Source organism: Microplitis mediator, chromosome 1 (assembly GCF_029852145.1).
Source record: "Microplitis mediator isolate UGA2020A chromosome 1, iyMicMedi2.1, whole genome shotgun sequence".
Taxonomy (NCBI): Eukaryota; Metazoa; Arthropoda; class Insecta; order Hymenoptera; family Braconidae; genus Microplitis; species Microplitis mediator.
The window spans coordinates 17,170,919-17,193,143 of record NC_079969.1 but is presented as its reverse complement, the minus strand read 5'-3'; the positions used below and the strand labels follow the sequence as shown (position 1 = coordinate 17,193,143).

General features: G+C 35.8%; 1 protein-coding gene across 1 annotated transcript; it reads right to left on the bottom strand.

The window, feature by feature from the left end:
* Positions 1 to 11,318: 11,318 nt before the first annotated feature.
* Positions 11,319 to 15,038, bottom strand: LOC130672866 (uncharacterized). Its single transcript, XM_057477636.1, has one exon. The coding sequence runs from the start codon at positions 15,036 to 15,038 to the stop codon at positions 11,319 to 11,321; it is 3,720 nt and encodes a 1,239-aa protein (XP_057333619.1).
* Positions 15,039 to 22,225: the final 7,187 nt, after the last annotated feature.

Here is a 22,225-nt window from a genome sequence, read left to right as displayed (position 1 = left end):
CAAAATTTTATTTAGTTAGTGTTAAGAATAAAAGTCCGGTGGACAATAGTGTTAACAATAGTTATAAGCAAAATAAAAGCCCGGTGGGCAAAATGTTAATTGGTGAATAAAATCTAAAATTATATTGATTTAAATCGTGTCTAAAAATTAATTTAATCCCTCAATCTCCTCACTCTTATACTTTTCAACGACCCTGATTTATAATATTAACATCTCCGGTTCTGGAAGGCCGAGTCTTATCTTCCAGTGGCGCCCTTATTAAGATCAATTAATAAAGGGGCCAAACTTGGCAAGGTTGAGATATACCCTGTTATAAAACAATAATATTGAATAATCAAAATTAAAAGGTAAAATAAAATATTTCATGTAGATTATAATAAATAAAAGCTTTTCATTACTTTAATGAAATCCTTTTTTCTTCACGAATGGGTTCATGGCTAGTAAAGGGTTGCATATTTCCTGAACATACTCTCAAGGTCTACATGTTGAATAATTATTACGGGTTACTAATCTTGAGGACGAAGCACGAGTATAATTAAAGATTAAACGAACTTACCAAGTGAAGTTCTATCATAATTGTATTACGCGCCTCCTCCTCAAGATCACCAGACGTAGTACCTACTCTTAAGCTCAGAATGCCACAAAGTTTACAGTAAGAAACTAAAAAATTTGTTTAATGATTAGTTACTTACTTAACGATAGTGCTATATATAATAAACACGATCTTCATTCCTTTTCTTTGTGCTCAAAGAACGCCACATAAAATTTTTATTTCATAAAATTATTATTATTTTCTTCAAGTTATAAATATAAATAATCTTAATAATTATAATATGGAGGATCTTACTGCAGAATTACGTAATTTAAAAAGAAAATTAGATCGTCAAGAAGATGAAATTTATTATTTACGTAAAGGACATAAACATCGTAAGTTTATTATAAAAAATGACTGTTTTAATCTGTCAAAAAAAAAAAAAAAAATTCAAATATATCCTTCAAGTAAGGTATTTTTATTAACTGTTCAAGTAATAGTTTTATTAATTAAAATGAACAAGTTTTCATTGAAAAATTTTAGTACAAGTTACTTTTTATTTTTCTGCTTCAAATTTTCAAATTTATTTAATTAATTTGTGTCAAGTACACATAATTAATTTAAACCAATAAATTTGGTTTATTAAGACGGATAAAATCCTACAACTCTGAATCATATTGATTTCAGATAAATCTCGTTCTCGATCAAGATCAAAAAGACATCGATCTCATAAAAATCCTCGTCACCGCTCTCATCGTAATCGCTCTTATTCAAGAGCGCGAGATCAAAGAAGTTCTGAGTCTCATTTTTCTCAAAATCTGGAATTTAACAATCATATTATTGATATTGAGTCAACTTTATCTTCTCAACTTAATTCTCAAAAAGATATAGTTTCGACAGATACTCCATCTACTGATAATTCATCAGTATCTGTTCCACCAAATGTCCAACCAACTGATAATCTATCTGTGCCTGCTCCACCAGTGATTATTCAATCAGCTGTTCTGCCTTCAGATACAACACCTGCTGCAGATCCTGCAAAATCTGCTGAACCAGTTCTTGGACAAGAAATTTTAGCGGCAATAGGCAAGCGTTTGGATCTACACAATCAACATGCTCCTGCCATTCACAACGACATTGTTATTCGCTGGGAAGACATTCTTAAAAAAGGATTACCAGAAGAAGAGAGAAAAAGTCTTTATAAAAAACATCTGACACCAGAAAATTGCATTTCCCTTGAACCTCCAAAACTTAGTGCAGAAATTAAAGCTTCGTTATTGGATCCAATCATTCATCGAGACAATAAAATTGTCGATAAACAACAAAAAATTTCGGTTTGTTTATCTTCTCTAGGTTCAATGTTATCTAACCTACCTAAAGGTACATCATTGGATTCACTCACTTTAATTTCCAATCTAAGTGATATGGGCCGAATCTTGGTAGACTTGCAACGTGATGAAACTTTAACGAGACGTTTAATTATTGCTTCAAACCTAAATGTCTCTATGAAGGAGACATTGAATGCTACAACTGCTGATGAGTGGTTATTTGGCAAAGATCTTGGTGATACTTTGAAAACAGCTAAGTCTCTTGAACGCTCGTCCAAAGATCTCAAACCCATTGTCAAGTCATCTGCAAATTATGCACAAAAAACTTCAAAAAACTTGAAGGGCCCCCGCCGTCAATCCTACAGTCATCAATCAGTGACGGGGGGGGGGGCAACGCAAATTCAACAGTCAGCTTCCAAAGAGCTCCAGTTACCGTCAACCTTTGAAAAAACAGGAAGGGCCAGTCCCCTCCAAGAAACGCCGTTGACTCAGCCGGTAAGTGTTTTGGCCGGACGTCTAAAATATTTTTTACCTATTTGGGAAAAATTATTATCGGACAAAACTATTTTGAGTTGGATAACTGGTTATGTTATCCCCTTCACTGATCTACCCAGGCAGAATACATCACCAAAGAAACCATGTTGGTCTAAAAATGAAAAGATACAATTATCTAATCATATTAGAGAATTGTTAGAAAAAGGTGCAATAGAACGTTGCAATGATTGCGATGGTCAATTTATTTCAAGCATCTTTCTTATTCCCAAGCCAGATGGCTCTAGTAGATTTATTTTAAATCTTAAAAAATTGAATGAATTTATTCAAACTGAATATTTTAAATTAGAAGACATAAGGACTGCTCGGGATTTAATTCGTTACTGCTGTTTTATGGCTACGTTAGACCTCAAGGATGCTTATTATCTTATTCCTATTGCTGATTGTTGTAAAAAATTTCTGAGATTTTTATTTGACGGTGTATTGTATGAATTTAATTGCTTACCTTTTGGTTTAAACACTGCACCTTACGTCTTTACTAAATTAATGAAACCTGTAATATCTCTTTTGAGACGACGAGGTTTTTCTTCTGTTATTTATATTGACGACTTTTTCTTGATAGGTTACTCTGAAGAAGAATGTTTACTCAATGTAAAGCAAACTATGTCTTTATTGAAAAGCCTTGGTTTCATTATTAATCAACAAAAAAGCAATTTAATTCCTTCTCAGAAACAAAAGTTTTTAGGTTTCATTTTAAATTCTTATGATATGAAGATTGAACTACCTGTTCCTAAAATCTCTAACACACTAAACCTTTTTAAAAAATTCAAGATTAATCCCTGTCATAAAATTAGAGACTTTGCTTCTTTTATCGGAACATTGGGATCCTTATGTCCTGCTGCTAAGTACGGTTGGGTTTACATGAAAAGTCTTGGAAAAGAAAAATTTCTTGCTTTAGAAAATAACAAGGGTAACTATGAGGCACAAATGATACTATCATCTTCGATCAATGAAGATCTTAACTGGTGGAGATCAAATATTGAAAAAATTTATAATCCCATTAAAAGTCCCAAGTTTATGTTAGAAATATATTCAGATGCATCTTTAACTGGTTGGGGAGCTTGCTGTGGTAATAAAAAAGCTCATGGTTTTTGGAACAATCAGGAACGTAATAATCCAATCAATTTTTTAGAACTTCAAGCCGCATTTTTCGGTTTAAAATGCTTCGCTTATGATTTAAGTAATTGTGATATACTCTTGCGTATAGACAACACTACTGCAATTGCTTACATCAATCGGATGGGTGGTATTCAATTTGAAAACCTTAGCAGACTTTCAAAATTAATTTGGCAATGGTGTGAGCAGAAGAATATTTTTATTTTTGCTTCTTACATTAGCTCAAAAGATAATATAATAGCTGATTTTGAATCTAGGTGACTCGAACCTGAAACTGAGTACAGTTTATCGAGTCAAGCCTTTACCAAATTATGTAAATCCTTTGGTTACCCTGAAATCGATCTTTTTGCTAGTCGTATTAATACTAAATGTCATAATTACGTTTCTTGGAAAAAAGATCCAGGATCAATTGCAGTTGATGCTTTTACTTTAGATTGGAGTAAATATTTCTTTTACGCATTCCCTCCTTTTAGTTTAATTCCAAAAGTTTTAAAAAAAATTGATAATGATGATGCTAGAGGTCTTTTAATAATTCCAAATTGGCCATCACAAGCTTGGTTTCCTAGGTGTATGACTATGTTTGAGGAACCGCCTATTATTTTTAAATCAAGTTTAAATCTTCTTTCTTCCTCTCATAGGGAACCTCATCCTCTTCACTCCCAGCTTTCCCTGGTGGGAGGAATCTTATCAAACAAGCGCTGTCCTTGAAAGATATATCTTCTGATACTAGTGAAATAAGCATTGCATCATTATCTGACTCTAGTATTCGCCAATATGACTCAGCCCTGAAGAAGTGGTGGAATTTTTGTCACTCAACGGATACACCGGTTTTTACAGCAAAAATTCCAGGCGTTTTGAGATTCCTGACAAGTGAAGTGGATAAAGGAGCTTCTTATGGCACTATTAATTCTTTAAGATCAGCTGTTGCTGTGATTTGGGGTCCTGAATTAGGTGAAAATCCTGATGTCAAACGATTTTGTAAAGGTGTTGCCAAAATTCGACCACCCTGTCCTAGATATGATAGTACGTGGGACCCGAAAATTGTCCTGAATTTCGTTTCAAAATGGTTTCTAAATGAAGATATATCTTTGCAACATCTTTCTTATAAAGTTGTAACTCTTTTGGCTCTTACCACAGGTCACAGGATACAAACTTTGGCTGCAATTAATATAAATAATATAATAAAATCTGATGATCATATTGAGATTAAAATTACAGATCATCTAAAAACTTCAGGACCAAAAATGTTTCAACCAAATTTAATTCTCCCTTTCTTTTATGAAGACTCTTCTGTTTGTGTTGCTTTATCTCTTCAAACTTATTTAGAACGTACTCAAAATCTTCGTGAAAATGATTCAAGTCTTTTTATTTCATGGAAAAAACCTTTTAAAGTTATCTCTACACAATCTCTAAGCAGATGGATTAAAGAAGTTTTACAATTAAGTGGTGTAGATACTTCAAAATTTACAGCTTACAGTACTCGACATGCTTCGACTTCATCAGCCAAAAGAAACGGAGTTAGTATTGATTTAATCAGGAAAACTGCTGGCTGGACATCATCTTCACAGGTTTTTGCTAAATTTTATAATCGCAAAATTATTGAAGACCGTTCTATTTTTGCGAAAACTATTCTAAAAACTAAGGATAATTAGTTTGAAAGTTAATTTATCACTTTTCATTTTATTTTTTAAAAAAAAAAAGTTAATAAATAATTTGATTTTCTTTAAAAAAAAAAAAAAAAATCATTATTATTTTTATTTCATATTAATCTCCCGATACTTCTCTTTAAACATCTACGTCTGGTGATCTTGAGGAGGAGGCACGTAATACAATTTAACGATTAAACGAACTTACCTGTAAGTGAAGTTCTATCGTAATTGTATGAAGCGCCTCCTCCGAAAAGATCAGTCCCACCCTAATTTAACCCTTACTAAATTTACTTTAGCCCCCTTTTTTATGATCGTATCGGTCGACCTTTGAATAATGAAGATCGTGTTTATTATATATAGCACTATCGTTAAGTAAGTAACTAATCATTAAACAAATTTTGTAGTTTCTTAGTGTCAACTTTGTGGCATTCTGAGCTTAAGAGTAGGTACTACGTCTGGTGATCTTTCCGGAGGAGGCGCTTCATACAATTACGATAGAACTTCACTTACAGGTAAGTTCGTTTAATCGTTAAATTATACGAAGTGCTTCGTCCGAAAAAATTAGTAACTCCCACCCATCCCAAACATTTCGTTCCCAAAAAATACGAGTGTTCAGGAAATGTAATAATCGAACTATAAAACTCTGAACTGAATGAATAATATTGTTCCACAGAGAGGGAAGTGGCAGCGCCGGAAGTTGGTTCAAAAAACATATTACTCTCAAATTTAGTGTGTTAGAGGTATCACTTACGTGCTACTACATGTTGAATAATTATTACAGGTTACTAATCTTTTCGGACGAAGCACTTCGTATAATTATGATAGAACTTCACTTGGTAAGTTCGTTTAATCTTTAATTAACTTGTCCACAGTGCAAGGGGAAATGTAAACCCTTCGTATTTGATAAGATGTATTGTTATGGAGATTGTACACGATCTCATATATATATATATATATATATATATATATATATATATATATATATATATTGGATGTCTGTAATTCTAATATATGGTAATAGATAGAAACGATGCATTGATCAATATTTTAAATCAAATATCTGGTCAATAAAAATAAAAATCAAAATAAAATTAGAAAATCCAAAATAAATTATTGTCTATAGGTTAGATATAACCTCTCTCGAGAGAAAACCGGAGCACAGAGGCCCCCCTGAGCCGCTAATTATTTTTTGTTGCTTCTGAGCCCCGGGTACAAGTTGTTTTGATATATCGAACAGATTCATCTTAGTTCTCTCATAACTTTAAAAAAAAATCAGTCTATCGGTTGACCTGCGGGTCAGCTCTGAAACTTCCGGCTATTTTCGAGCTCCTTGAGCTCGAAAACATTGTTGTGAACTCAAGTGTCTTTTTTTTTATGATATTCGAAGAGTACAGAGAAAAATTAAAGCAACTACACTTGAAATCAAGTAAACGTATACTTAAATACGAAATTGATTATACTTCTAATTTCACTGAAATTACGAATCATTTCATCCAGATACTTTATTGCAATCAATTTCCACGTAAAATCATAAATAGGGTGAACACAATCATTTTTGCTTTCAAATTGGGTTTTCCCACTTTGATCCCACACAGAACTCAATGAGGAAAAACGATTATAATTTTTTTATTTTCACGTTGGGTTTTCCTACTCAGGTCCACCACAAGCCCCAATAGGATAAAACTTACAATAATTTAATTTCTTTCCGATTCAGATTTCCCAATTGGGTTTTTATTGGGTCCTCATACGGATTTCCCTATTGAGCATGCCTTATTGGATCCCCATGAGGTCTACATGTATACTCTGGGCGATCCCACACCACTTTCTAGTCGGGTTAAATAATTACAACATTACATAGTTTGTCAAAAAAGTATTAGAACTGAATTGAAATTTTAATTTTAAATATATTTCATAAAAATTTTAGCCTTCAAAAAGGACGCATTGTGTCTGTTTAACTTCCTGTCAAAAAATTCGGATCATTTTACGTATTTTAAATTTGATTCTATTAAATGTTCCAAGCGGTCTATTTTTCTCTCCCCCAACTCCCCTCACATTTTTTATATTACTCGCATGGAAAAACTTTACTACTTTATTATTACTGGTCAGGTGTAATCTGAATAATAATACAGCGATGATGAGAATTGATCGTCTTAAGTGTAGAAAAGAACACATACCAACTTTTTCCTTGACGAGTTACATAAAACTTTTTTAAAGTGTATATTTCAGATTTTAAAGTATACCGGTATATTATTATACATATTGAATCAACATCATTTTAAATTGATTAACTGGCACGTGCATAAAATAATAGACGGCTGTCTTTGTATAAAAAATGTGTAGACTAAAATCGTTATGATGATCATCAATGACGATGATATATTAGCTCAAGTACTTTTTTTTTAATTTAGAAAATAGTATTAAAAATTTATCACAACCACGTAATGTAGATTGTTATCAGCATATATCATACTATAACATGTATACATATATATTATGCATTATTGAGCGGATTTTCATGCATATATATACTTACATAGTATATAGGATGAAGTGGGTAAAAAACGGTAGATGGTAAAAGTTAAGTCGTTAGTTGAAACGATGTGTTTACTTGAACTGAACTAACGACACCTCTTTCGTAAGTTATAAGGATGGTATAGTAAAAAATGTCAAGAGATCTTTCAGGTTATTTCTCAAGTATGCGCATAAGATGATAAAATTAAAAAGAATGAAAACTAAACTAATGTTAAGAATGAACGAGAAACAAGGTCACAAAGTTTTCTTATCAGTTTATCATAATACTTATATTATATATGAACAAACGAGTGGTCGAGTAAGCGAGCAATTTTTAAATCCAAGAGATTATTCACGTACACGTTTTTTTTTTATCAGTAATTCATTCTACTAGTTCCTTAAACAAATATTGTAATTAATATTTTATATTTTTGTTTTCAAGTAATTTTATTTTTTTAACGAAACGGAAAAGTCAGAAGTTCGTGACTTTTATCTAAATATCACAAAAACGAAAAAATTTTGAGAATTAAAAATTTATTTTTACATGCACAGTAGTGTATTTTTAAAATCCAATATTGTGAAGAAATAATACATAATTCTTTGTAATTTGAAAAAAAACCTAGTAGTAAATTCAATATTTGAAAAGTGTAATCAAAAAACGATTCGGTATGAGCTTTAATTACTTAGTTTGTTATAAATTATTGAAAATCGATTGATCATTTTAAAAAAAAAATATCATCGATTTCTTGTAGTCGGCATGCAACTGTAGGTTCTAATAAAATGTGTTTTTTAATTAATCAATGGTTTGATATTGATTAATTGCATCTAAAAGAAAGTTTATATACTCTTTTATGTTAAGAAATCTAAAAAATATTTAATTTTAGTTGAATGTCATTTTATATTAATTTTATGTCACAGCAATAGTCATCAACTTTTGAAGTGTGTCAGTATTACTGTGGTTTTATTTCTATACCACGGAAATAGAAACACAAGTTATTTTCTTATGTGCATGCATGCGACATTTAACGTGGTGGACATATCATTTTTTCGTAACCTAAAAATTATTATACCTCGTTGTTTATACAGTTCTTCATTATGACAAAAGGTCAAGAGAATTCTAAATATACTGAAAATAAAAAAAGTTAAGAAGGATAAAATATTCTTATGTCACTCATTTTATATGCATTCATTAACTATGCCAAAGCTGCACTCTAAAACCAAGCGTGTTACAAGTGTACTATTTTAACACACATTAAATGTGTTCTACATGGAAAAAATTAGATAGGAATGGTTACTGTGCTACACAAGAATGATCATAAAGTATGTACACAGAAAGATTGGAACCCGACTGGTTACTGTTCTGCACCCGACTCAGTACGGTGCTGAAAGACAATGCTCGATTGTGTTGCAGCACCACACTGATTACTGTGCAGAACCTGACTGAGTGATATGCGCACACGACTCAGTCAGGTTCTGCACAGTAATCAGTGTGGTGCTGCAACACAATCGAGCATTATCTTTCAGCACCGTACTGACCCGGGTAAAAAAAAAATCTTAAATTTGACTTGATTTAACTTGATTTTCTTTGAAGTCGTCGATATGCCGACAACTGTATTCCACATTTCAACTTTTTTTAACTTTATTTGACTTAATATTGACTTAATCTTGACTTTTTTTAACTTTTTTGACTTAGATTAGACTTTTTTTGACTTGAATTGTTTAGTTTCCTGTAATTTAACTTTTTTTGGCTTAAATTATTTTATTGACTTAAATTTGACTTATTTTGTCTTAAAAAAACAACTTGTTATCGATTCGAAATCTAGTTCTATATTTGACTTAAGTTTAACTTAAAAATTAAGTCAAATCGAATGTGGTTTTTATATTTATTTATTAATTAAACTAATCTAAAATTAAAACTCAATTTTAATTATAGCAAATTTTTTAAAAATTATTTCTGATTAAATTAAAATTACTATAAAAAAAATTTTTATTGCAATGATTTTTTTTTATTCTGTTCCTGAAGAATTTGTTATAAGCTCTTGTTTACAATATCATTCATTTTCATATTAATTAACCAATTCTGCAATAAACGCTTTATTACGTGTATTAATATAAAAACATACCGATAGTAAATTTTCGACAGGAATAGCAAATACATTTTCAGTTACAATGAATTCATATAAGTGTGATAGTTGGAGAAGTCTGACAGGCTCTTTGAAAGGTTTTGTTTGCAGAAGAGTTATTATTGCAAAATGATGACCAAGACACTTACAATTACTAATTTTTTGACAATCGCATATTTTATCAATAATTTTTATAAAAGAATGAAGAAGACCAAAACGTTTTTCATTCAAGTATTTAAATGCTACATAAGAAGAATTATTTTTTAATGTTTCTTTATAATTTTTTGATATAAACAATATACCATTTAATAGTAATCGAAAATATTCTAAACCATAAACACCTCGAATAATTATTACTATCATTAATTATATGTTAGTAATTGTAAGTATTTTTTAAAATTGCGTTGTAACTGTCTAATTTTGTTTTATTCTGACTTTAATGTAACTTTTTTTAACTTAAATCTAAGTAAAATGTATTTAAATCGACGCAATTCTGACTTGAATGTGACTTTTTTTAACTTAAATCTAAGTAAAATGTTTTTAAATCGACGCAATTCTGACTTGAATGTGACTTTTTTTGTCTTAAATCTAAAAGAAATAGAGTCAAACTGAACCAATTTTGACTTAAACGTGACTCATTTTGTCATAAATCGATCCTAACTAAGCCAGAAAAAGTCAAATCTAAGTCAAGTGTTATGGAAATTTTACACTGACTAAAAAAATTAACGTGGGTGAAATTTGAAAGATTTTGACTTAAATTTTAAGTCATAATTAAGATTTTTTTTCGACCCGGGGAGTCGGGTGCAGAACAATAACCAGACGGATTCCAATCTTTCGGTGTATGTTTAATTACTTAATAACTACTTAATTATTAAGTGAAAGGATGAGAGGATCTGGTGTGTGTGAATTGGCGGGCAATGAATAAATTTATTTAACACTGAGATTTAATTCAATAAACACTATAAACAATTTATTTACAATATTTACACTTTATGCTAATTGTTTATGATGAGACTGGTATTTATTTAATTGTATAAATGTCTATTTTATGAGAATTTCACTCGCGTGCAACACGTGGCCAAGATGGCGTCAAGGCGCGAAATGTGCCGGTTCACGAGGTGAGACTGATTTATGCAAAATTAATACTGAGATGAAAACTGAGAGCAAAAATAATGCAATAAATAATTACTATGAATTATTACTAATAAAAAGCACTGAGAACTGTATTGAGAACGCAAGGGATTGAGAAAAAACGATACGATTTATGAGAGCACGAGGCGTCAGCCATGAAATCACTGTAACTATATGAAAGAGAGAGAGCGTTGGAAGTGTGAGTGAGACAGCGCACCCGTCTTCTTCATCCCCACTCTAGCGGTCCCTTGAATGAGAATGCGACTAGCGGAGCCGCCTATAGTTGATGACTGATCGGTAATGCCGACGATAAGATATCGACGGTGAGAATGGAATTGCTGAGCGCGGGAGATTTGAACATTCTCCCCGCCTTCTCCTACTCGTTGGAGAAGTGAGACAATTTATGAGAATCTTCCGTGGTCGATGAGACGGGCAATAGCACTAGTTTGCTTATTGGCCGTTTGAGAGTTGTTGATGCAGTTTTGAGAGTGACCACTCTGATGAGACCATCTGCACCGGGATGTAGTTGGATGACACGGGCGAGCGGCCATTTTGTTGGTGGATACCGCTCGTCTGAGAGCAAGACAAGTGATCCAACTGCGATGTCGTGATGAGAAGTGTTCCATTTTGAGATCGATTGATGAGATTGTAAACATTCTGTGGACCACCGGTCCCAGAAATGCTGTAAGCGTTCTTGAATATGTTGCAGATGAGATAGTCTTGAGGTTGAGATTGCGGTGAGATTAGGTTCCGGAATGGTATTGATGGCAGCACCTCGGATGAAATGTCCGGGCCTGAGAGCAGTGAGGTCGTCCGGATCCTCTGAGAGTGCGCTGAGAGGATGAGAATTGAGAACTGCCTCAACTTGTATGAGAAAAGTTGAGAAATCTTCGTAGGTGAGAAGTGTGTCAGCAATGGTTCGCTGAAGATGATATTTTATTGATTTTACTGCAGCCTCCCATTTTCCTCCCATATGAGGAGCCCCAGGTGGGTTGAATGACCACTGGGTTCCATCATTGGCGAGATGCTGCTGTAGATGAGATGATTCCTTGAGAGCACCGGTGAGAAGTTGCTTGAGAATGAGATCAGCACCCTTGAAGTTTGTTCCACAGTCACTTCGCAGTGTGCGGCAAATTCCCCGTCTGCTAGTGAAACGGCGGAATGCCTTGAGAAAGCCTTCACTGGAGTAGTCAGTGACCACCTCCAAATGAACAGCTGATGTTGAGAGGCAGACAAAGACAGCGATCCAGCCCTTATAGCATCTGGTACCGCGTCCTTGAAAGAACTTCAGAGACACTGGACCGGCGTAATCGACTCCAGTGTTCTCGAAGACGAGAGATGGTGAGATCCGATGAGATGGAAGTTGACCCATGAGTTGTTGAGATCTGACTCCCCGCATTCGTGCGCAGGTGAGACAGCGATGGATGAAGTTTTTAATTGGAGATCGTCCACCAATTATCCAACACTTCTTTCGAACATGAGATAAGGTAAGCTGGGTACCTCCGTGCAAAGTGCGTAGATGAGAGTCTGAGATAATGAAACGTGAGAGCACACAATCCTTGGGAAGGATTGCTGGATGCTTGCTGTCAGCATCTAATGCTGAATTTTGAAGACGTCCACCGACTCTGATTACGCCAGCTTGATCGATGAATGCGGTGAGACGTGTGAAACAGTGAGATTTTTTGAGAGTATTGCCTTGAGATAATGATGAGATTTCTGATGAGAAATATTCTTGCTGCGTTGATTTAATCCAATGGATGAGAGCTGATTGTAATTCAGCAGGTGTGAGAGGTGAGATGCTGAGTGATGAACCAGGTACTTTCTTAAAACATGAGATTGCTCTGAATACTGTTGCAGTACGCCGTAGTAGAGCTGTAAGTGTAGTCCATGAGTGAATGAGAGAGGATAGTGGCATGAGAGGTGGACTAGTTGAGACATGAGACTTGCAAGGTCTCATTTCTGAGTTTATTTGCTCTGTTTCATCTGTAGCTGAACTGAGAACATGATGAGATGGCCATTGAGAGGGAGGATCAGCTAGCCAGCTGGGTCCTGTCCACCATAACTGATGGTTGATGAGCTGAGATGCTGTCAGACCCCTGGATGCACAGTCAGCAGGGTTTTGTTTTCCTGAGATGTATCTCCAGTGTGCATCTGGAGAATTTTGCTGGATCGCTTCAACTCGATTCTTGACGAATTCTTTCCATCTTGTTGGTTCACTGGTAACCCAAGCAAGTGTTGTTGATGAGTCGGTCCACAAATAAGTTGGAACATGAGATAATTGCAGCGTAGATGAGACATGAGATGCCAGTTTTGAGAGCAATAATGCAGCTGAGAGTTCGAGTCGAGGAATTGTGAGACGTTTGAGTGGTGCAACTTTAGTTTTAGAGCAGATGAGAGAGATGATAGTCTGTTCGCCAGGTTGACAGACTCTGAGATATATCACAGCAGACATTGCAGCTTGAGATGCGTCAGAAAACCCGTGAATCTCGATGCCAGATGTATTGGGGATGAGATTGATCCATCGAGGAATTCTGAGATGAGACAGTTGAGGTAATTCATCGCGGAAAGTTTTCCATCGATGAACTAGCTCTGGTGAGAGAGGATCATCCCAGTCAACCTTTTGTAGCCAAAGGTCCTGGATGATGATCTTTGCCTTTACTATTACTGGTGAGATTAAACCCAGAGGGTCAAATAGCTGAGCAGCCTCTGAGGTGATGGTGCGCTTGGTGATGCTGAGAGTTTGAGAAGTCTTGCCAGTAAAGGTGAGAACGTCTTCTTGACAATTCCATGAGAGACCCAAGATCTTTGAGATGTTGTCTGAGAATGAATGAGAATCTTCTGGACTGAGTGAGGATGAGATTTTGCTGAACTGAGGGTGGTTGCTTTTCCATTTAGCTAGTGGAAAGCAACCTAAATTGCAAAGCGCTTCGACATTATTTGCAATGTCGTTGAGATCGCTGAGATTGTCGGCACCGCCGCCGATGTCGTCGACGTAGCTGCCTTTTTGAAAGGGTTCCACTGCGAGTGGAAATTGAGACCCTTCGTCGATGAGAAGTTGTTTGAGAGCTCGGCCAGCAAGATATGGTGCTGGTCGAGTGCCGTATGTGACGGTGTTGAGTTGATAAGCCACTGTGAGACCGTTCTCTGTCCAGAGGATGCGCTGATAATCCCTGTCATCAGGGTGGATGAGAATTTGACGAAACATCTTCACGATGTCCGTCAAAAAGATGTATCTGTGACTTCTGAGGTACAGCAGTACATCACAGATCTTTGCTTGAAGACTTGGGCCGATATGCAGATGATTATTGAGAGAACTGGCTGATGATGTTTTGCTAGAACCATTGAACACTACCCTCAACTTCGTGGTTTCGCTGTCTTCGCGAACAACGCAATGATGAGGTAAATAATATACATGAGAAGGTTCAGGCGCCGTAGATGAGACTCGAGTCATGTGTCCAAGTGATTCATACTCGTTGAGAAAGGCAGTATATTGACCTTGAAGTTCTGGATTTTGAGAAAGACGCTTCATGAGACGGTTGAGACAACGCTGCGCAATGTGACGAGATTCACCTAGCTTCTGATATGATGATTTGAATGGTAGACGGACGATGTATCGTCCTGATGCATCTCGAGCATGAGTTGATAGGAAGTGAGCTTCACACTCAGCTTCCTCGACGGTGAGAGTTTCGTTGCAGGACTCTGGAACTTCTTCAAGTTCCCAGAACTTGGTGAGAGAGTCGTGCAGTTGAGCATTTGAGATGATATGATGAGACAGGCTAGGTGAATGATGAGATTGTTCATGGACTGGGCCCAGAATCGTCCAGCCGAGCATGGTTTGCATGGCAATTGGTTCTGAAGAACTTCCTGCTCTGAGACCAGGTCGTATGATTCGACCATAGAAGTCTGCGCCGATGAGAAGATCAATTGTGCCAGATTTGTAGAAGTCTGGGTCGGCGAGTTCTAGATCTTTAATATGAGACCATTGCGTTGGTGAGATTGAGACTGATGGTATCTGCGCTGTGATTTTCTTGAGAATGTGTGCGTTGAGGTATGCGTGTTCTGATGAGATGGTAGACTGCAGTGTGAATGAGACCATGCCTGAGGTTTTTCCTGATGAGATATTGCCAACTCCTTGCAAAGGTATGTTGCATGGCTGAGAGATGAGACTGCAAGTGCGAACAGCAGCTTGAGAAATCAGAGTAAATTCTGATCCAGGATCAATAAGAACTCTGATACGATGAGACGAACCTGATTGATGAGAGATGAGAGCATGTGCGGTTGCCAGCAGCACTGTCGGTCGAGATGTCACACGCTTGTGATCTGGAGCACGGCTGATGGCAGATGAGATGAAAGCTGCTGCTTGAGAATAGCAAAATTGTTATTGTTGAGAAGTTTGCTGCTGAGCTTCTGGATGAGATGCAGGTGGTGATGAGACTTGCTGCGTTTCAGCAGCTGCTGCAGGTGGCTTCTTGGTCAGCCTCATGAGACGAGAGAAGTGCAGCATCGAGTGGTGAGGTTCATCACACTCTTTGCAGCGACGACGACCCTTGGACTGGCAATTTTCAAAACTGTGGTCGCCAAGACAGTTTCGACAGAGATGAGCATGTGCTGCTAGTTGGAATCGTTCATCAGGAGACATTGCCTGGAATCTTGGACATCCAACGATGAAGTGATTGCCCTCACAGCAATTACAGTAGTCTGATTTGAATGAGAGTGTGCTTTTCGGAAGTACTGGATGAGACTGAGTCGTGTTTGATTGAGATCTTGGCGGATTTCTTGCTGGTGGATGAGAATGCGTTGATGCTTGATGAGACTGAGACTGCGTTGACTGAGATTGCTGATGTTGCTGAGATGGAGGTGCAGTTGCGACGTGTACTTGAGCTGCTGCGGTACGAGGTTTGGTACCCAGGTGGTTACGTGAGTCATGAGATGGCTTGCGAGGTGAGACCCCACCCTCCATGGCTTCACGAGCTCTGGCGCGACCGGTGAGGAAGGTACGCAGGTCCTCATAGCTTGGGAACTCCGTTGACGTACCCAAATGTACTTCCCAAGCTTCCCGTAGTGAGAGGTCCAGTTTCTGGACGATGAGATGAACCAGGATCTGGTTCCAGTGCTCGGTGGGCGATCCCAGAGCTTTGAGAGCTTGCACTGCCTCGTTGGCAGTATTGATGATTGCCTTGAGCTGTTTGGCAGAGTTGCTGTCAGCTGGTCTGATGCTGAACAGCTTATCAAGCTGCGCCGAGATGAGAAGACGCTTGTTGTCGTATTGTTGGACAACAGCGTCCCATGCTGAGGCAAATGAGTCTCCAGTGACTCTGATGTTGGTGATGAGACGGGCGGCATCACCCTCTAATGCCGATTTGAGGTGGTACATCTTCTCCACAGAAGTGAGAGATGTATTTTCGCCGATAAGAGAGACAAACAAATCGTGGAAATGTTTCCAGTCTTGATACTTGCCTGAGAATTTTGGCACAGGGATAGTAGGGACATTAAGCCGACTTCCAGCTGGCACGATGAGACTTGAGTTGGCTAAGACATTGCCTTGTGAGGGCAGTGCTGCCTCCAACTCATGTATGCGATGAAGCAGAGCATCTTGAGCTCCTTGGAACATCTTGAGGGCTTTTTCAAAAGAACCGTCGGTGAAATATTTGTGTTCGACCGTCACGTCGGTCTTTGACGAGAGTAATTTCTCGTGGTCTTCAGTGAACTTGCTCCAGTGCTCAGTGAGAAGGTCCAACTTTGCGTTGGCTGCACGCAATGAGAGTGTTTCTATTATACCGGCTTCAGCGGATGTAGAAACAGAGGTGAAAATTGAGATGCGCTGCATCTGAAGCACCATTTTATTCGCAACTGTAGCCATATCTGAAAAAAGGCTGAATGAGACACACAAAAAAATGCGATGCAAAATTGAGACTGAGAATGTTAATGAAACACAGAACAAACTGACAGTGATTTTCTGTGTGATGATGAGACGCTGAGAACTGCTGCAAATGGACGCAGATGAGAGACGCTGATGAATGAGAATTAATTTATACACTAGACACTTCACATTAATTAATTTGCACTGTTGTGTCCCTTAATTAATTTCCACAATTGCAGTACCACGTCCAGGGTACTCCGCAATGCACCTGTGTTGAAGTGAAGAATGTAAACTGCACTGATGTCACTTAGTGTCACTGAGAATTTTTACTTTAAATAAATTTATTCGACCAATTCACACGATCCGGCTCGAAGGACCAAAAAATGTTTAATTACTTAATAACTACTTAATTATTAAGTGAAAGGATGAGAGGATCTGGTGTGTGTGAATTGGCGGGCAATGAATAAATTTATTTAACACTGAGATTTAATTCAATAAACACTATAAACAATTTATTTACAATATTTACACTTTATGCTAATTGTTTATGATGAGACTGGTATTTATTTAATTGTATAAATGTCTATTTTATGAGAATTTCACTCGCGTGCAACACGTGGCCAAGATGGCGTCAAGGCGCGAAATGTGCCGGTTCACGAGGTGAGACTGATTTATGCAAAATTAATACTGAGATGAAAACTGAGAGCAAAAATAATGCAATAAATAATTACTATGAATTATTACTAATAAAAAGCACTGAGAACTGTATTGAGAACGCAAGGGATTGAGAAAAAACGATACGATTTATGAGAGCACGAGGCGTCAGCCATGAAATCACTGTAACTATATGAAAGAGAGAGAGCGTTGGAAGTGTGAGTGAGACAGCGCATCCGTCTTCTTCATCCCCACTCTAGCGGTCCCTTGAATGAGAATGCGACTAGCGGAGCCGCCTATAGTTGATGACTGATCGGTAATGCCGACGATAAGATATCGACGGTGAGAATGGAATTGCTGAGCGCGGGAGATTTGAACAGTGTAGAAACTGATCTTAGCATATTACTAGTTCTCGTTATAATAGGAGTGGGTCATTTTTACATACGACTGTAGATTCAACACAGTAACCATTACTATGTTACACATTATGTCAAGAACACAACTGGTTGTCGTGTTTACAGTCACCGTTTGCTTACTAGATAATACAAGTTTCTTAAGGCAGTAGATGTGTTACTATACAAAATAGGGACACTGTAAAAGAAGATTCCTGACGTCAAACCAGATTCATTTGGCTCAAGTACTCCGTGCGTATGGATACAACAAGCGCGTGAATCGACTGAGTCTACCACCCTCTACGTTTGACAGTTTTTTTTGCTCCAAGTGAGTGTTTCTTGAGGGAAGGTCTCGAGTCGTTTGAACTAACTCTATAGTATTTGATATCACTCAATAACTTTTTTCATATATAAAAAAACAAAATAGAAATGAGTTCACTTCGTTAGTATTATTGATGCAATACTGATTTTTGTTTTATGTAAATAAATTAAAAATTTCACTCAAAGTAAATTCTAAGGTGATTGAAGGTATGAATTATCAGTTAAGTCAAAACTTTATTAGAGCAAATGAATTGTAGTGTTGAAAGTAATATTTTTGTGACAGACACTTGAAATGTACGACATTTAGCGCCTATAGCCGGAAGCTAAAAATATTAGATAAGATACAGCTAGTAAAAAAGATACTTAATCGTTCTAATAGTGACGTCATCAATGGATCAAAAAATATTTTTTGGTTACAAGTGCGATAGCAAACGACCAAAAAATATCGAAGTAACTTAACGAGCCATCTTGTGACAAAATTTATCATCATATTAATTCGTACACTTACCGACTTCTCTCTCATTTTCAACAAATACTCAAAACAATGTTACCAAATAAATAAACGTGGGTTATAACCTGCCATTTATAGGCACTAAATGTAGTACATATCAAATATCTGTCACAAAAACTAATGTATTTATCTAGTACAATCGAGTCTAAGACGCTCGTGTGTTGGTACCCTTGCCTTCGGCTCGGGCACCAATCTTCACACCTCGTGTCTTAAACACGATCGCACTCGATAGATAAACTACTATTTTTTAGGTCCGTAGAAACTGTTCTTGCAATTGATTCAACAATAAATCGAATTATTTCAAATTACTGTATTGCATTGATCCAAAGAAAACAGTACCCTGATTAAACAACTGAATTCGATCGAATTGAACAGAATTAAATTTTTAATTCTATTTAATTCAGATAAATTCTGTTAATTCGGTACCTAACTTAAGAATGAATTCTGTCTAATTCGGCAGGAAAACCAGAATTTGTCCAAATTAAAACGAATTTAAATAATTTTATTCGGTTTAATTGTGCTTAATTCGAAAATAATTCTCCAATTTCTGGTTCTGAATCCGAATTAAACTGAATTAAAACGAATTTGAAATTTTTAAATCGGTTTTATTCTGTTTAATTCAAATTGAAATTTTCAATTCAGTTGAATTCTGTTTTGCAGAATTCGACAGAATATAACAGAATTAAAATTTTTAATTCGGTCGAATTCAGTTGTTTAATCAGGGTACCTAATCTGAATCAAGTGAATATCGCCTTTAATCATTTCATTAATAATTAATTTAAAAAAATTTTTTTTTCTTATTTACACGGAAAGAATTGTTTGATGAAAATTACTCTGCAATTCCGACTAATCCTGGGCGATTCCAAAAAATTGGTATTTTTTATTTCAACTTTTAATATTTTTCGTTAAAATATTAATATCACTAAGCTATATTTTACTCTACTAGTGAGTAATTTTTTAACAGCAGATAAAGTGGTATAATTCTATGATTTTATACTCTGCTGGGATCCCATATTTAATCGGTTATTGTGAACATTTTACCTTAATCTACCAATTTTTATTCTAAAAGTATTAATTTTTACTCCCCAACAGTAACCATTGCTATCTATTTTTTTCTGTGTATGTTTAAGGCCATAAGCAAAACTATAGTAATTCGCAGTCACTTAAAACACGATTCACGGTGTGTTAAATATCTATAATTCTAGCTATCGAATGTTATTTGGCAAATGTGTTAATTTCGACTAAACCCTTGGATTTAAAGTGTGCACCTTATTTACATTAAAAGTTAATTTTTCATAAGAAACTCTTGGTTGTTTTTGTGAAGCGTTTGTCTTTACAATCTATTCCATTAATTGTTGCTTTATCACATTCCGCATCATTAATTATCACACGATATTTGTAACATACAGTGTATAATGATAATACTCACATGTAACAGGGTAAAATAGATTCCAATGGCTATTTATTAAGATCTAAAATTGGATTTGTCCACGGTCGATAATGGGTCCTAATTATAACTCGGTTTATTAAATTGAGTGATTCGACATGTCACCGGGTGTCGCTAATCAGTGAGACCCGAACATCCGCCCCTCTCTTTTGCTAATTAATTTAGTAGGGATGAGTTTTCCGGGGTGAATCGAAGAGTTATAAGGGAGTGCCGTGCCAAAAATCGAGAGAGTTCGTTGGACACCCAAAGAGAGTCAATCGGACGACCGAAGGCGATGGACGCCTAAGTGAGAGTTGGTGAACGACTAGAGTGATTGGACGCATCATCTACACCATTTTATACGAGGCAAGACGAGGACTTTAACAATCTGGAGCGAGAACAAACTGGACAATCGAGAACCAGAAGAGCCGATTTACCTGTAAGGAAATTTGGACGACAGTTGGAGAAATAGCCGGACATCAGCTACAAGTCTCATCTGGTTGCTGCTGTAAAAATTCATCAAGGTAAAATTATAATTCATTAAGGCCGGAATTTATATTCCAATGGCAGAATTAATTATAATTAATTTAATTAATATCTTTCCGTTGGTTCTCGCGTATATAAATTGGTAGTTGTAGGCCGTTGGCCATTACAACCACACGTCTCGTCTTTTCAAAAGTTGTGTCGCGCCGCTCTTATTCGCTATATTGTGTCTATAACTCTGAATTTATTTTATCCGAGGCCTTTGGCTGGAATAAAATAATTTTCCCGCGTAAATAACTAACTAAATAAATTATTCGATCACGTCAATAAATTAATTGAGGCCGGAATTCATTCCAGTGGCTGAATTAATTCATAAATAAACTTTAATTTACTCGAATTCGTCAGTAAGATTCAAGACCGAGTAACGCCAACTCAATGGCTGAATTTCTAGTCAATTCATAACGTAATTCTAGTCACGATTTAATTATAAATTAATTTTAAGTTAATTAATTAAAATATCTAAATAAAATGAAGTCATAAAAGGGACGCTAGAATCGTGATAAATTGTTATTGAGTAAAATGGAAAGAAACGGATTATTTATTGTGAAGTAAATTAATGTATAGAAATACTGGTAAAATTATTAGTGGAAAATTATAAGGAAAAATTAATTAATTAATACTTAATTTAAACAATAAATTAATTAATTAATACGTGTAAAATCAGTGAGTTAATTATAGATTAAGGAAGTGATAAATTGTAATCAGAATGAGTTGATGTGGGAAATTTATATTGGAATTTTAGTTGAATTAGAGTCATGAAGTTTTGGGTGAAAAAGATTGTAATGATATTGAAGGTACAAAAGGAAAACAGAGTTTTAAGTAGAATCAAGTATCGTTAATTGAAGGAAAATGTGTCTGTGATTCAGGTCCTGTGGACAAAATATAAGTTAGGTTTAAGAGATGTCCGGTGGACACTAGAAATAAGAAAATGCGGGTTAACGTCCTGTGGACGGTTTTTTAAAATTAGTAGAAATTAAGAAAAATAAGGTTTAACGTCCGGTGGACGGTTTTTTAATCAAAGTGTATTAAGGTTAAAGGTTTAACGTCCGGTGGACGGTTTTTTAAAGAGTGTGTGTGTGTGTTACGTCCGGAAGACGCCTAAAATACGTGTGTGTGTGGGAGTGTGGAAACGTCCAGGGGACGCATTTAGTTTGTCATAAGAATTTAGTTTGTCATAAGAATTTAGTTTGTCATAAGGTTATAATTGTCATTAAAGAAAAAATATAAAAGCAAGGTGCTTATAATTATTAAAATTGAAAGCAAAGTCTTAAATAAATTTATTTCAGCCTGTTCATCATTCCTCTCCTCTCTCACAAAATTATAAAATTTACGAACGACCCTGAGCATATAAAATAATTACAATAACATCCGGTTCTGGAAGGCCGAGTCCATCTTCCAGTGGCGCCCTAATATTCGACTATAATACTTAGGTGCGACCAGACTTGGCAAGCTAATCACTCTGTCATATACACTTACCCTACACAAAGAAATTATTCTCGTTTGAAATGCTATGGTATTCAAGTAAAGTCGGATCATGTTGGCCACCTGACCGAAATTAAAACAAATACATACATGC

Coding starts and splice junctions, on each gene's coding strand:
- LOC130672866 (XM_057477636.1), bottom strand. CDS start 15,038: ATGGTCTCATTCACACTGCAGTCTACCATCTCATCAGAACACGCATAC.